This window comes from Pleurodeles waltl, chromosome 12 (assembly GCF_031143425.1).
Source record: "Pleurodeles waltl isolate 20211129_DDA chromosome 12, aPleWal1.hap1.20221129, whole genome shotgun sequence".
NCBI lineage: Eukaryota > Metazoa > Chordata > Amphibia > Caudata > Salamandridae > Pleurodeles > Pleurodeles waltl.
The window spans coordinates 497447017-497464105 of record NC_090451.1 but is presented as its reverse complement, the minus strand read 5'-3'; the positions used below and the strand labels follow the sequence as shown (position 1 = coordinate 497464105).

At 41.5% G+C, this 17089-nt stretch overlaps 1 protein-coding gene across 1 annotated transcript in view; it reads right to left on the bottom strand.

Moving 5' to 3' along the window:
* The window catches only part of PSME3IP1 (proteasome activator subunit 3 interacting protein 1), a 100083-nt gene that overhangs the window by 13431 nt on the left and 69563 nt on the right, over nucleotides 1-17089 (bottom strand). Inside the window, exons 5-6 of the mRNA XM_069217222.1 lie at nucleotides 12711-12844; nucleotides 11717-11781 (exon numbers count right to left, since the gene is read on the bottom strand). Of these exons, the coding sequence (XP_069073323.1) occupies nucleotides 11717-11781; nucleotides 12711-12844 (199 nt within the window). The remainder of the gene's footprint in view (nucleotides 1-11716; nucleotides 11782-12710; nucleotides 12845-17089) is intronic.

The window sequence follows — 17089 nt, the reverse complement described above, 5'->3', positions numbered from 1 at the left end:
GGGAGAGGTGGCGAAAACCAGGACCGCTGGCCCCTGTCCCCGACTACAAGGGAATCCTAAGAACAGACATTTCGGTAGGGGTGGGTTAGAGGGGCAGGGGACGAGGCATGGGCTCAGGTAGGGAGCCTGTAGCGTACTAATGGTGACTTTTAGGGTGCCCCAGGAGCTAGAGGTATGTTAGGAGAATAATAAGAGAATGATAACAATAAACAGCCCTATCTATGAGAAACAATGTGCAGAACATACATTAGGCATTCAGTAATGGATCTCAATGAATGGTTTAACAGTGGTAAACATTAAGGAGCAGGTTAAAGTTAAACAGGCAGGAGGTACTCATCTGCTGGCAGCCAGGGACATCACAGCACAGTTAGCGATACAGTAAATGTTTTTCATATTCATCTTCAATGGGGAGTGGGATTTGTTGTGGCCCCTGTCTTGCTTGACTTCCACCACCTTTTAGATTGCTTTGTCCTCACCACATTGTGATCTGGATGATCTGTGCAGGTTTCTGCCCCCTCTGTGGTACTGACCCTGGACCTAGGGAGTAGTAGGGTCTGATCCATGGGGACATGATCAAAGAAGTATCAGATGTGTTCATGGCTATTTTTTGCATACCTTTGAGGAAGGAGCGCAGCTTCCCGGGTCGGGGAAGTCTTTCGATTTGCCATTAAATTGTGATTTAAATGTGCTGGATCAAAGAGTCCATATTTGGTATCTCGTTTTCGCAGCAGTTCTCTGAGAGGTAGGAAGGTGTTCCTTTTTTCATTTGTTTCTTTAGAGAATTCAGCTGAGATGTGGATTGTATGGCCTACGTAGTCGCATGGTCCGTGGATGCGAGCTGCTGTTAGTATGATGCATGCCTGTTCATGGCAGAGAAAGCAGGCTTGGATGGGCCTTCCCCTTCCAGTGTTGTCCAACCAGGACAGGCAAACTGTATGGCATCGCTGGATTTCCAAGGAGGGGGAGAAGGTTAACTCCAGCAGGCAGAGCAGTATTTCACAGAGCTGGCTGCCTCTGCTTTTTCAGAGATACCAATGAAGTGCACATTATCCCTACAGCCTGTGGAACCTATGCAACAAGGTTATCAACCTTGAAGACAGAGTTCTGCACCCCTCGAGGCAGAGTCACCCAATTGAGTCTCCAGTGTGGTCAGACATTGATCCAGGTCATCTAACTTGTCATGAAAGCCACTTATATCCGCTTGGATGGATTTTGTTTCAGTGGTGAGGTCTGTCATTTTCACATCCCTGAACTCCAGCCTGTGACCCACTGCCTTGATTTCTTTCAGGATTAAGCCCATTGTGTTTTGTCTCGCCAGATGGGAGGGCGGACGCAGGTTTGTCTTGAGAGACAGCGTCTGTGAAGAGCAGCTGCCACAACAGTTTGCCCGGCACCATTGTGCCCTGTCGGCGCTGTGTACCCGTGTGTGTAGCACCTGGGGAAAAGTGTGAGAGGAGCTGGGGCATTAGTCAGTGCTGCTCGATGGGCAAACAGAGAAGTAAGCTGCATCAATACTGAACGTCAGACTCAGACATCCACAGTTCTCTTATCTCTTTGGCATAACCTCACAGTATGCCTGGTGACGATTACAGTAGGTCCTCATTGCGTCCCTTGTGCTTACTGTGTCCTGGAGGAGGTGGGGGTGGGAGAGTAGAATCCAAGCCCTGTGGAAGTCAGCCCTTGAGACTCTGGTGGGCGTCTCCACTTAAAGCTGTGGATTGGCGATTCACATTCCCCCAGGGTCAGGTGCGGGGAGATTACAGTTGTGTATTACCAGTGGGGGGGGGCCACAGTTGCCACCACGCTGCACTGTCTGCGTGCGGTGGGGATACACAGTTCCAGATGAATGATGTGCCTCTGCCCCGGATTATCAAGGATGGGGGGGGCTCTTGCACCACTCCGCTGTTTCTGCGCCATGGACTGTCCAAGTCAGCAGTCCCATAAGGAAGAGAATGGTGGTGAAGTGTGGCCGTTGGGAATAAGAGGCAGTCACACCCTTGGCCTATGTCCTTTCTGGATGCACAGGTGGGAGCCGACGCTCTTCGTGGAACTCACCCGTAGGGTCACGTTGCAGGCAGCCCATCTGATATGAGTCCAGCCCTGTGCTTACCTATTCTAGGCCGTGGCCAAGCTCCAGCTATTGTCCCCCAGGTGTCGGTGCAAGGTAAAGCGCAGTTCCAAGCCCAGCAAGGTCCCAGCAGATGAGGTAAGTAGGCAAGAATCTAACCCCCACTATGCGGTCAATGCTCATATCACAGTGATCCGCAAGTGGCACCTTAGGCCTCAAAGGACTGCGGAGCAGCAAGTTCAGGTGGCCATCATCCTCAGTGGCTGGACTTCGGCCGCCAACCAGTCCACCTTCAATCAACTAACACGTTAATACCGGTATGAACAGATGCTTTTCACTTGAGTCAGCTCATTAAAGCGAATGCTAGTTTGGGGCAAAAGCCACATTTTTAATCTACTCCAAAAAGCGAAATGGTTGTAAACTAGTCATACTCTAGCCATGGTAAGATCCAATATCTGGTTCCGGTGGCTTAGTGGACTAATGCATCCACTCCAACCATCTGTGTTCTCCCTCATCGGCACTGGCGTGAATCTTGGAAGGACTATTCCTTTCATCTATTCAAGGTTGATAAAATGAGTATCACAGAGTTAGGTTAATAATAAGCATCTGTCATCCAGGGCTAAGATGCATCTAGGAGTGAATGAGTGCTTTATAAACTCAACCCTACGTTTTATCTTTGCCTTCAGAACTTAGGAGGTTCTCCAGCTCAGGACTTTATTGATGGATGGGATGGACAAGGGTAGGACCTGCTCAGGATCAACCAAGACTAGTTGGTGGCAAGTATGCAGCTTATTCTGAAGGAATCGAGTTCAGAGCAGAAGATGGCATAAAGTGCTATGTAAAATGGACAAACAGTACAGTAACTGAAGGGAAGGTAAATGAGCCTGTATATGTAGGTTAATATTTGTCTCACAGCTGCAGCCATATTCTCTGTAACGTCTGGATCACACAGAGAAAGGCTATGAGGAATAAAATGTGGGCAATGTCTAGATGAGAGAGCACTGGCCTGCTGTAGCTTGTACTTTTCGTGGGAAACATAGGTAAGGGAAAATTTGATATGGGAATCTCATCATGTAAAATAATCCAATTAAACTTGATTCACTTGAGGGATAAGGCAGAGGTTAGAGTCCATAATTATCCCCTAGATTCCAAACTTTGATTTGATGTGTTTAGCTTCAGGGGATTTAATTCGCATTTAAGGATCAACATCTACGCTAATGGCAGAGGAATCAATATTAAATGGAATTTCACATTTAAAAAAAAATATTTGTGTGCCATATACTTAACTGGAGTAGCTGAGATTTGTGGCAGAAATAAGTTGAAGTAGTGGGCTAAGAGATGTCAAAGAGGAAAGGTGCAACTGTGGAGCACTAAGCAACTATAAGAGTCAAGAGGAAAGGCACAGTGCAAAAAAGAAGAAGTAGTATGCAGGATCTGTTAGAAAGTGAGGAAGCAATTGAATGAATTTCGGTGTCTTGTTCTCACGCGGTTTCTAGTATTTTAGTAGACTGAACTGATCAATCGTACCGAAGGCAGGGGAAAGGTTCAATAGCAAAAGTGCTGCTTCCAGTGTGATCATTATATCCCATAATTCAATCAATACAGTGTTTGTGCCCATGCAAGGTAGGAATCCAGTTTGAATGTCAGAAACAAGTTTATTTTATTTAATGAAAGCTGATAATGTATTTAAAAAAAAAAAAAAAAAAAGAATCTACGAGACGCCTAAAAATAGACATGCATATATTTTTTTTTAAATGTTTTTAATACGTCCACGAATATACCATAGTAGCTGTGACTGGAATAACTGTTAAACAGCTAATAAGGAGGACCTTCAATCCCCGTCTTGGATATGGAATGCTGGTGATCCATAAGTGATAGGCTTTTAAATTGGCAATCGTTTGACTGACGGTTGGGTCAAGGTGTCTGATTTGAGCTGTAAGTCTTCAAAGGTTTTCGCATTACGGTATTTCCCAGATTTTCGTCTTTAGCGATGAAGTAGAATTACGGGTTTCACACTAATCTTACCATTAGGTGATTCTGCAGGTGAAAGGGTCTGTATATTTAAGTATCGGCAATTAACTTGTGGAATTCCTTAGTTGGGCAAGTACCTTCAGTGATGAGTCGTGCGCAATGAAGTCTTATGCAATTCCAACAGTGACTTCATGGGTTCTGGGATGATGGTGAACAGCAGGCTTATCATTATGGCCGATTTCCTACTCTCATTTCAAAGCTTTTTAAAATTGTTTGAGATATTTTACTTCTTGTGAACCCCAATAGCTTTCAGATTCGGATGAGAAGCATTAGAGATCTTAAGTGGTACTAGGTTATCCAGGTCAAAGGTCAGCCAATGATGAAAGTGCTGAAAGGCAAACATTGTGTTGTCACACAAGGAAGAGATTAGATGAGCACAAAGTGTTTTTTTGTGATTTTGGAAGTATAACGGATCAGATTCTGGACTTTCACAATTAGCTTGTGGTGTTAGGACTTCATAGGAGAAGAGATGCGGAGGATGAACTGAATTGTAACAGTCAGCCAATGTATCATGATACTTTTTTTAGTTCATGTGAGGAAATTATCAAGGCAAATATTGCATCAAGTTTATGTTCAGCTTTGCCAGTGAGTTCAAATGAAGAAGATCAGGAGATATTAAGTTAGACAGCAAGCCTCTGATCGTGTCAAAACTAGGTATTGATGTCTTCCAGAATGCAACGGTTGGAATGCTTTAATGCGATTTGAGAGGCAAAGTGTAGCAACAGTTTAGCAAATGCAAGGTTGTAAAGTACAGGTCTGTAGATGAAAACAAATGACGATAAGATAATATTTAAATAATCTTGTAGATAGGTTTTGTGGATGATAACTAGAACTCCTGCAGACTTCTATGTGGAGGTGATTTCTGTAAGAAGTTTTGAGGCTGCTGTATGGCTTCAACTACGTTTCAATCCTATTAATTGAGCTCGCATTTAGAAAGATAAAGGAAAGTAAGTGTTTTGTTTCTGGTGATACAATGTGGTTTGTAGAAATAATCTGAGGGAAAGGAAAGGTGGAATAGTGTCAATGTTGATCAAGCTGGCTGAGCAGTGAAAGTACGTGGCAATTGTGAAGAAGGAAGCAAAAGTAGAGTAGGCATTGCACAAGTTAGTCAGGTTGATGTTTGGCAGGGAGTGGGTATTGAAAGGCTGAAACCTCAGATGTTGAGGGAGCAATGACAGACGAGGTGTACGACAGTAGGAGTGTGTAACAAATTTAGGGTAAAGTTGGAGGCGAGGTAGAAATGGATTTGACTTGAGGGCACACAGTAGTAGCCTTAAGAGGAGATGGAAGGTGGGAATTAAATAAGTGAAAAGAGAATTTCCAGTTGGGAATGGAATGGAATATATGACAGAAAAATGGAAGGAAGGTGAGTGGGATGGTGGAAAAGAGGAGTGAAACCGTTGAGGACAGTGTGATCCTATAATAGTATGGCAGCAGCAGAAGCACAGTGAAAGGTTATGGAAGCGAGGCAAGTGGAGAATAAGGAAAAAAGCGAGGGAATAGATAGAGGAGAAATACTGGTGAAGGTTAACAGAGGTTGTTGGAATAAATAGCAACCAAAGGGACGGAGGGTAGGGTTGGAGAAAAAAAAAGGATGACTGGGGTGAAGGTATGGAAAGAGAGATAAAGTAGGAAAATTAGTCTCACTGGCTCACCATAAAAAACGAGAATGCTGGGATTATTTATGTATTATTTTTGGCTGGATTGTGAGATGATAGAGGGGTTATACGGTATGCTTTTCGAGGTATACTTAAAAGCAGTAGGAGCTCAGTTTCAAGGACCGCTGGAATATGTTGCTTGGTGCACGTCTGGTGAGGTTCCGGTTTTTTAACTGAAGAGTAGTGATTAGCAGAATATATTGAACTTAATACCTGATAGACTGAAATAGCACAGTTCATTTAGCAACAAGAAAAATAGTAAATTTTCCAGCATTGGCTTTCATTTTTAATCATGATGCAAGAGTTCAGTGCAATGACCATTTACATAGCTTCAGTTAGCAGACTGGTTACTCCGTCACAACGGTGACAGATGTTCCATCCACAGAAATCTAAATCCCATAGGACATAGTGGGATTTAGATTTCGGTAGGCGGGATAACCGTCACCGCTGTGACACAGTAACCCGTCCGCCGAATTCTAAATCAGGCCCTGAATGTCAATCAACAAACTCTAACTGAAAAAAAAGGGACATTGGGGGCGTGCCTAAAACACGGACCCATGTAAATGTTTCCTTGCCGAGCAACTGACACACGGCTGCTTCCCTCACTAATTCGAGATGCCCAGCTCTACTAAATTGCTGCTACATGTAGGAATTATGGTAGGGCAACTGGCGAAGATCACAACTGAAATACATTTTCAGAGGGAGATTTGCCGAAACAGTGATGAGCTTTGCGTTCTTTCCATCTCTCTGCTTCAAGCAACACCAATCAAGATGGCTGTTGAGATACATAGACAGGAAGTAAAAAGAGTAGGACGGATGCGGGTGGAGTGCAACTTTAAAAGCAAGCCGTGGCCCCTTGAACTAATGTGAGGAGAAACGAGAGAGGTAAAGAGTGGTGGGTGCTGACATGAGAAGCTGTATCTAGGTACCGCGGATTCACAGTCGAATGAGGACTGGGCCTATTTGAATGGGAGCCTTCAGAGAATATGCTTTGAGAATCAAGTGAGGGAATAAAATGGTTCAACCAAAGAGTGTCTTTTATTAAAAGTAAATCGCAAACAAAAAAACAGAATGCAGAGTGCCCAATGATTTCCCCCAGTTGAGTTGTACAGGTCATGTAAACTATTCACACCACCTACCAGACCCAACACAAATGTACTCTCTGATGACCGGACTCAAATTAATTTCTTCAAAAAACAAAAAAGAAGATATTATGAGAGCAGAAAGGAGGGCAGATCCCACAATACTTTGGGGCTCCACAATTTCTTTGTTTCACGGTGTCTACAATATGAAAATATTGAAAAGGAAATCCCTGAGAGCCATGACAGATCATTTGAAGGCCAAGCAGATTCCATATAGGTAGTACTACCCATGTTTTTAAGACGCTTTGTAAACTCAACTGTAAGGATGTAAACATTTCCAATTAACAAGAAGCAACCAAGATGTTAAATCTGGTCATGGACACTATAGCTCCAGATGAACTTTGTAAAGAGCAACGGCAAGAATAGTGTCACCAACAATCAAGAACAACAAAGTGTTTAGGAAAACTTAAAGAGACAGCAAAAGTCTCAGAAGCAGAGTGACATGGCCTTGCAATTTCCATCCTATATATGTCTAAAACCTTATTTTGTAAGACCCAGCAAATTAACATGTTCATGGCCAATACTTTCCACATGGTGCTACAAAACAGGAGGCGATGGAGAATTTGTCAGTGATTACATGAATAACGGAAAATCTTGGAATACTACACAAAAGAACCCAGATGTTGAAAACCTTTTGAGGAATTTATGAATTGGACTTGCTGATTGCGCCTCGGGCGGTTGTAAAGAGAAGGTTATGTTTTTTTTTTTTTTTAATGTTCTTGGCCAGATAGTGGGCAAAGTAAAGAGATTTTTAAAAAGTGGAAGGCAGAAAGGCAGGGAGAAAAGGAACATTACAGACTGATAAGTGCACTCTTTTTCTAAGTTGAGTATGGCCCTTGGAAGTGGATAGAAGAGAATGAAATTTCAGACGAACAAAAACAAAAAAGTAAAGGGACACGCAAAGCATGTAATGAGCTGTGAAAAGATGGAGGTAACTTGAGGCGATGTTGATTAAGGAAGCAGCTCATAAACCATTAGATACAAAACAGCTTTATTATGCGAAAGGGGAAGAAAGTCTATAAAATTACTTGACAGAGCCTTGAATTCAATATGGGCTATATGGGATTGGGGGGGGGAGAGATCTTTAGAAAACAGATCACGGTATCAAGTATGCCTTGACAGAATCTTACTCCATATTACATAGTACTGAACCATGCATCATGCTCTTCAGGCTGACTACTTACAAAAGATTGTTTTCCAAATATAGATCCGAAATATATAATACATTATTAGAAGAGTGAATGAGATTTTAGGACATTACCCACCAAGAAAGCCCCAGGCTGGATGGATTATAAACTCATTTTATAAAGCTTTTCAAGCAATACTTATGCTGGTTCTGACCAAAGTTTTCAATTCTTTCACAGAAACTCACACAGTCAATCCCAATATGATGGGATCCCCTTTCACTTAAATTTTAAAGCCTGATAAAAATCCTGAGTCTTATGACTCATATAGACCGACTGCCCTTCTAAAGTATGATGTAAAGATTTATACTACGATTCTGGCTTCCAGAATTAAAATCCTTTAGCCCATCTTTATTTCACCCCTTCGAGCACGTTTTATCAAGGTTAGGCAGACCAGAGACAAAATAAGATTGGCCCTGAATGTCAATGATAAAGCCTTAATGAATAAGGCACAATTACTCCTTCTCTTGATCGACGAGGAGACAGCTTTAGGCAGGGTATACAGGTCATATCTGCAGCGGCTCTTGGTCAGACATGGTCTAGGTCTGAAAATCGGAGCCCTGATTCATGCTAATTACCAAAAAAACAGCTGCTAATTATAAGTGGGAGTGACATTTTGGGACCCAAAGGCTTTGACAAGGTGTGGAAGCATGGGTGCTCGTTATCAACTTCCATTTTTGCTTTAATCGTGGAACCTTTTTTTTGAAAACACGATGGCTAATCAAAATATCACGATTGCAGACTAAAAAGGGGAAAATAAAGGTTGCTACATTTGAAGACTATATCCTCTGCTTTTTAACTAATTATGACTGCTCTACTCCAAGAACATTCAGAAGTTCCAGGAGGTAACAGGACTAATTATCTTAAATCTAAGGGGACAGGAGTGGACACATACTTGGAGGACAGCAGGACAAAGACAGCTGACCATGGGGGTTTGAGTGGTCATCCCGGGGTATACCTTACATGGGGATGACTCTTCACCTCTCAATAAATAAACAACATGACATTAAGGTGCCGTTAATCCTTGAGGTGCTTTTCAAAGCCCTCTACAGGAGGGGGAAGGTGAAAATTTCATGGGTAGAAAAAATTGTGTCAAAATTAACTTTATGGCTAGACTCCTCATCTTAAAAGATTAACATCCTTAAAATGATCAAGAATAAAATCTGGAGGTGTATATGTAATAATGGATCCCCAAGAAACTCTTGGGCTTCCAGCTGATGGAGGAATGGGGGCCCTATATATAGATAGATATGTCCTGAGATCCCAGCAGTCTTCAGCTTTGTTTTGGGGCATACGTGAGAAAAAGTATGGCGCCACAGGTGAGTTACAGGATTCCACTACACCATCTTCTCTGGCCCCCCCGTAGACACATATACAATCTAGGTAACTAATGTCGTCCTGTTTCATGGGAAGATAGCTGTTTGGACACAACAAATTATTTATTTTCCTACCCCACCCTCCAGACTCTAGTCTTGGGAAACCACAACTTTGAAATGGTTATGTCAGACAAAGGATACCGGAGATGGACGGGGGGGGGGTACTGAATTGGGGTTCTTGTTTGAGAATGGCAGCCTCAAGAATAGAACAGGGTGCACGTGTGACCTAATGATGTATACCGACTAACAGTTGTTGCATTGGGCTTGGCAGCCATCAGAGAGTGTGGAGGCAAGTAGAGAAACTACAAGTATTGAGGACATATATAAAGAGGGCAAGCCAAATAACAAAGTAGCAAAGCTGTTTAAAACTCCTCTCTATCAAGAATTAAATTACGTAAACATATGGCCAGAGAAGATTGGACAGGACTTTGCTGACAGCACATGTATTTTGATTTGTCGGAGGGCAGCTAAGTGTTCCGTTTGCACCCAATAAAAATCTAATGCATACGAGATCATGCTGAGGTGGTACAGGACACTGGCATGACTGAGCACTATGTATGGTGATCTGGATGCTTGGTGAAGAGGCTATGGGGAGAGAGAAACGTACATCCATATGCAATCACTTGAGGTCCTTTTAGGTCAAGGTGTGTCACAGATAAAAAGTATTAGAAATGTGCATCTACAGGATTCCACAGCGAGAAAATAATTTGGGTATGTGGCAGAGGAGGGAGTCTTCCATTGACCTCTCATGTAGGCAAACTCATTACTCATCTTTTGTTAGAGGAGATATTGACAGAGGCTTAGAAATGGAAGGCTGCTATTCTTCTAACAGTGGACCTTTGGTGATCAAACCTATCAAATTTAAGGGCTATCCTAGCCAGCTTTGAGAAGAAATTGACAGGTTTTCCTAGATAAATGTAAAAAGAGAAGTTTCAATGATGAGTATCTATAGCTAGTCTGACTTAATTTATATAGGAGGGTTGTCTCCTTTTCAAAAGGGCCCTCAGAGAGATGAGTAAGATTGTCACTCAAGGTGAAGGTAGATGTACATAGAAGGTCATCTAGCTGTTCTGAGGTTGAAGTGGATGTTGGAAACTTTACAAATGAATGGATGACTTTAAATGTTGAAGCCTGTTCTGAAGCCTCCCTCTAATTTGCACCTTTGGAACAATGTCCTGTAATTTTCCACCTGCCCCCCTCCAGCTTACATATAACTTTAAATAAAAAGGTTAAAAAAAATGGAAATCTACTTTTGCCCTGTCAAGCGATACTAAATCTATTAACAACTGGAAAATAAATGCTCAAACTACTTTTGGTGATATTTTGGCATTACATACTTGACCTGTCAAATGAATATTGCTCCCATGATTATGAAAAGTTATTTTCTGGACTGTTAATTACTTTATCATAAGAGAAACAAGGGTAACTAAAGATAATCAAATAGGGGAAATGGGCAATATTTATATAACTTCAAATGAAAAATGTTTCTCGTGGTACACCACATTTTGAGAAGTAATTTTTGGGATTAATAGGTCGATAACTGATCAATCTAGCTAGTAAGTGGCTAGAAATAAATATTACCATAAATACAGTGTTTTTCAGAGTGACACAAGATATTAGGAGAAATACAAAAACATTGCAATGTTTATTTATAAAGAGGGATTTGGGAAGAAGAATGATTCACAGTATGTTAAATCGACAAGGTGTATCAGGTAATGAATAAATCAAGAAGAAACATGCGCTTAAGTGTAACACTAGTTGATCATTTGAGTTGAAATATTACAACAGTACTAAATAATCCAATATTTAGCCCTTTGGTTAATATGTATAAATGTCAATTGCTTTTGCGGTTTTATTAACTCCATAGGTGAATAAGGGAAGGGCTCAAGAATATGGCAGGATTTTAACATGGTCTGTAATTATTGGTTATTGAATCCGTGGATCTAAGCAGAGGTGAGGTATTCAAGGAAATACACAAAAGATGCAGATGTAATGCAATTTAGCTGAAGTTTAGAAGAGTCCAGAAAAGGAGTTTTTTGGAACGGTGGCAGCTTGAAGTCATGAGTGCAGTGCTGCAAAGTTCTCGATCTGAATGCGCATGTACATGCAGAAGGAAACTATTACACTAACTAAATTATAAAATGTGTGCAAGGTTGCTTATGTGTACTCATGTGTGAAGTATGGCAGTTTACCGTCTGTAACAAGGATCTCTTTTGGCAGAGATAACCAATTTGCATTGATTAGACTGTCTGCATACCTTTTTGCTTTCGATCATGTTCGTGGTCTAACTTCAGCTTCTTTGCACTACTTGTGCTCTCTGAACTATAAAAGAAACAAGCAAGAAAATAGATTTTAGAATTGAGAAGGTGCAAAACTAAAATAATATCTTACATGTACTCATTTTCTAAGACCTGAACTGGAAATCATGGATAAGGAGAGTCCATATTTATTGACTGGTAAGCACAAAACAAGCAGAGGCTATATTGGGCATTAGTTTTCACTTAATGACACAGCAACTCCCTTTCATTAGCTAGCAACATAGTGAGCACCATTCAAAAACAAACATGCTGTGAACCATTAAAACAGAAATGAACGATTTTAAAGATGCGGTTTCCTCAAGTATTTTGTCAAACAATCCATTATTCTTTGAGAAACTGTCTGCAGCAAACGGCTTTTCCACTGAAAACCACACATTAAGGAAATTTTATTTGACACCACTCACAGTCCTTAACTGGTATGAAACCTTGAACCATAGGATATATACGCTTGAGGCAACCAGATACCTGGTGTCAATACCCTCAATGCAGTTCCAAGTGTTTTACCCGTATGCATTGGTAAAGGGTATTTAAATTAATTCACAGCTAAAATGTATCAATGTCTCATTTTCACACTGTTCGATGTTCCTAATTTCACCTTCACAATTACTAGATCTTTAAAATTAAAAATACTTAAACAGAATAAGGATGCTAGTGTTGTTGTGCCACTACAATACCTAAATTGACAACATGTACCGGGGAGCCTTTCGTAGCGCTGTCAGAGGATACACTGAATCCCAAACAATATGAAAGAAACAAGAGCAAGAATGATACATTTGTGTCTGTTAACATGCCATTACTGGCATTCAGGAAAGAAATATTTGCTGGAAGCTGTTTCTTCGGTTCCAATAGAGTCGACTTATTCTGCTTTCCACTTGCAGCAGTACTCAACAATCTGAGGTTTAAAGAGGTAACAGTATTGAAAGGTAAACTAACTTTCTGTGCTTGACTGCTCCAGCAAGAAGCTTAGCTTGAGAAAATTTGTTTTTGTTTTCAGGTACTTTTACAGATGGTTTCTTCTCTGCTTCCTTTTTCGAATCTACATTTTCACCTGCTTTTGCAACAGCACTGTGAAACAATCATTAAGGATGAAACGCAATATGGTACACAAAAGTCACAGTTCAACTAGAATATACAACTTAACATCCAAGTCATAATAAGAAATAACATTTTTACATGATGACTGTGGTTGTATCACAATATCAGTGTCAACAATGAAGACATGCACATACACAGACTCCAAAATATTGGATACCAACTTATTGTTGAGGTAAGCATTCATAGGGAAGTATGGATCTACTTACATTCACAATACCTCGGTAGTCTATAATGTGGGCTCAATGCAAGTGCAGACTGATATTTAATATGGCCTCAGGGGCCATCACAGGCTGCACGGCAAACAAGGAACGAGCAATTGGATCCCGTGTGACAGAAACTGAAAAGACCTGTGCACTCCAGATAACAAAAAGCACTTGCAGACCATGTGGCAAAGGGCAATGTAGCTGCCATGGCAGCTCAGGTAAGGAATTAATCCTTAAAAGGGGGGACAGCCTGTTTTCTCGGGTGGCAATCTGCTGTAGATAGACAGGAAGGGCTACCAGAGGTTTGGACAACAAGGTGGTGACTTTTTAAAGTCACCTTCCTATTAAAAGTTCAAATCTCAGCAATTAGCCAGGTTTATTTTAACAATTCATTTGATCCCCTGGAATAATAACTTTGGTGGTCCTAAGCAGAAGTCAGCACTTAGCGGTGTGGCTGGTGTACCATGTTCGCCAACGGGACTTCCAATCTTAATACAGTGAAGACGACATTTTCAAGGTTGAATCCGACATGTCTTTCTTTAGAATACCAGACACCCTGCCTTTTGGGCTATTAAGGCGTGACTCTGGGGTGACAAGAGATGCATCCAGAGAAGATTTTAAGACCAGAATTTAATTGTAAGACAGAAAATGCCTACTTCGCAAGTGTGCTTTCTTTTGAGCGCTTTTAAAAGAAAAACAATAAATAAAGATATATTTATAATGTATTCTGGGATTCTGCAGATAGTTGGAGATATTCTCGTGTTCATACGCTCAAAAGAATAATTAATAATGGGGAGCTGGGTTTACAAGTGTGGAACCTTTTGCTGCGTTTTAGTGCAGGCTTGAGCCATGCTATTGTCGGTGCATATGGAAGGGTATGCGAATTGCAGCAACAATATGATGCTAGATCTGCTTAGCTGGCAGAAATATATCCAGTCAATTTCTTCTAGTCTTTATGGGAAAGAATAGTGTTCAGCTGTGTCAGTCAGTGAAAGGTCCAAAAGTTTAAGCGCATCACCTCCATTTTTGTCTACAATGATCTTCAGGTTGTCTGAGATGGAAAGAATTTGGGTGCCTCTCCCATGGTCGAACCAAGTATGATGGTCTGAAATGAAGTTGTTATCTTTGATTAAATCTGTGATCTGGGAGAATACCCCTCTTTCACTCTGGTTGCTAAGAATGGGCAGCTAGTCTGTACCTAACAGGATCCATGGAACCTAGATCCTTTGTCATGAGTGGCCCCCGTTCCCAAGACTTGGAAAGCCCCAGGGCCCTATCCCCCAGGACTGATCTTTTTAGTAAAAAAAAAAAAAAAGAAAACAAAAGAGGGGGCCATGCAGCCCCCTCCCTAAGCCTTTGTAGGCCCTGGGGATCCCATCCCCCAGGGCCAGCTCACTTACTGTACCCCAGTAAGCCTATCCCATGGCAAAGTTTCCCAGTGAGCACCACCGCAGGCAGGGACACATGTATTTGCTTGCGGGTCGCTGCTTTGTCTTCTCAACTTAGCCTCGACCGATGTTAGTTAAATGTATGGCTTATCTCACCCACAACCACTACTCAGGTCTAAAAGTAACATTAGCAAGCCAATGCATCCCTTCATATACCGATTTATGCATAGAAGAAAAACCAAGGCACATCCCAAGAAACTGTAATGTTCAGTTTTATTCCTCGTGTTGTCTCTGAATAAGAACAATGGCCTGTGGCCTAAACTGACATCTTGGAACCAGAATCGAAGATGGAAACAGAAATCCTTGTTCAAGTGGACAGCAGTCCAAATAATATACAACAGCCGTGGACAGCAGTCCAAATAGTATACAACAGCCTGATATACCGATTTATATCTCAATGTTTGTTTTCAATGTAGAAATTATTATTGCTGAACTGTCTGCCTCCACACATCAGAACTGATGGTGTTCTCTTTTCTCTGCTATCTCTCAAGTATCCTTCTTTAAGGTTAAATTCCAGATTTTGGCTGCTGTCGTTCATAACACTCTTAAATAAGAAAAGTGGGTTCAACAATTTGACATTACAGACTTGTACTATGAAAAAATAAAAAGGTAAAGCAACAAAGATCCCCCATCCTACCACAATCAAACCACCAAGAAATCTACAAGACGTGTTTGTTGATATTTACCATGCCATGCTGATTTGATCCTTTTTAAGAAAACACATACAAATACCTAGTCATAAGGCGCATATTTGTTGTTAAATGCAGAAGGGGAAAACGTAATACTTGTCTTAAATACCATGTAGAAAACGTGTGTGAGGTTCATCTTGTCCAATAATCGGTAATGTAAATACTATTTTGATGTTCTGTATCTTTAATGGTTCATATATCACTTGACGTAAATCAATAAAGGGCTGGGTGGACAGGGAGAACATTTTAACTGAGGCACAAGCTGGTTTTAGATCAAGCAATACGCCTACATATGATCTCCATTAGTACGCAATAAAAAGAAAGTCCTTGTTATATTTAATCTTTGTTGACATGAAGGCAGCATTCAATCTTGTGGACTGGGCGAAGTTAGGGAGATCCTAGGTAGAGCAAGAGGTAGACATCACTCTTGTGCAAACAATATGGTGCTTCATACAGATAACAGCCAGGGTTAGATAAGGGCGGGAGGTGAATGTAGCAAAACTTTTCCAATTAGAATGGATGCATGGCAGGGCTGTGTATTAGCTCCTCTACGTTTCAGTCTTTTAAAAAAAAATGATATAGTAGATTAATTATTTGAAGAACCTATTGAAGTCCCTATTATAGTAGGACGAAAGGTCCTAAACCTACTGTTTGCTGACAACACTGTCTTGCTGGTCCTAACAGAAAAAGCAATACATAGATTACTAAAGAGATTTGTAGATTACGGTCATAGGAAGGCCTTAAATATTAACTGCAACAAGCAACACAAAAGGATGATGGACGGAGTGCTGAACAATGCAAAGACTCACCCCCAGCCACAGATCTGGATTTAATCCATCTTTCTTTTGCTCACCATGCCACCACAGTTTGGACCCAGCCATATGCAAATCAATCTTGAACCTGTTCCTCATGGGAATAGTTCAGCCCTAACTGCCAGGCAGGTCCTCCTTGGACTGGAAACGAGCATCCTGGGACCGTTTTCAGGGTATCACCCTTCATCAGTCAAACTAGCTTGAATCCAGCAGCACAGTGAGCACGGGACCCACGCCTGGGCATACCCTTCCCACTTAGAGCAACTTTAGCAACACGAAAGGATGATGGAGGGAGTGCTGAACAATGCAAACACTCACTCACAGTCACATATCTGGGTTTAATCCATCGTTCTTTTGCTCACCATGCCACCCCAGTTTAGACCCAGCCATATGGAAATCAGTCTTGACCCTGTATTGATGGATTAAACCCAGATCTGTGATTGGGGGTGAGTGTTTGCAGTGTTGAGCACTCCGTCCATCATCATTTTGTGTATTAACTGCAACAAGACAAAGAATATGGTGCTGAGAAAGTCCCCCAGGTTTAAGAGGAAGTTAGTGGTAAATGGGGAGTGTGTTAAGCAGCATTATTATGAGAAGATACGGTAAACTGAGCAATTACCCTGGAAAAATCACATACTGAAGGCAACTACAGTTTTAAAACAGACCTCAGGGGAGATATTAAAATTTAGGCACAAGTCAGGTGCCAAGAGCATCAGCACTATCCTCTAAATTTATAAGCAGAAGCCAGTAGCAGCATGCACGTTTTGGGGCAGAGCCTGGGGGTGGGGGAGTGGAGGGGTGTACGGGAACATATATTATCTGCATGTGACTGAAAACAACTTTCTTATGACGCTATCATGTTTGGGCTCTGACACTCCCCTACTAGCACTTTATGCTAAGCTCGGCTTCACATCAATCGCTGGAATAGCAGCCCTAAAACCAGAGTTGAACCAGATTAGCTTGATGAAGAACCCAAAGGCAACAATCTACCTACAATCCCAGGAAGACGCTGATAACGCAGAGCGTCCTAGTAGGAGTACTTGGCTGGCCCATGTAAAAAGCACA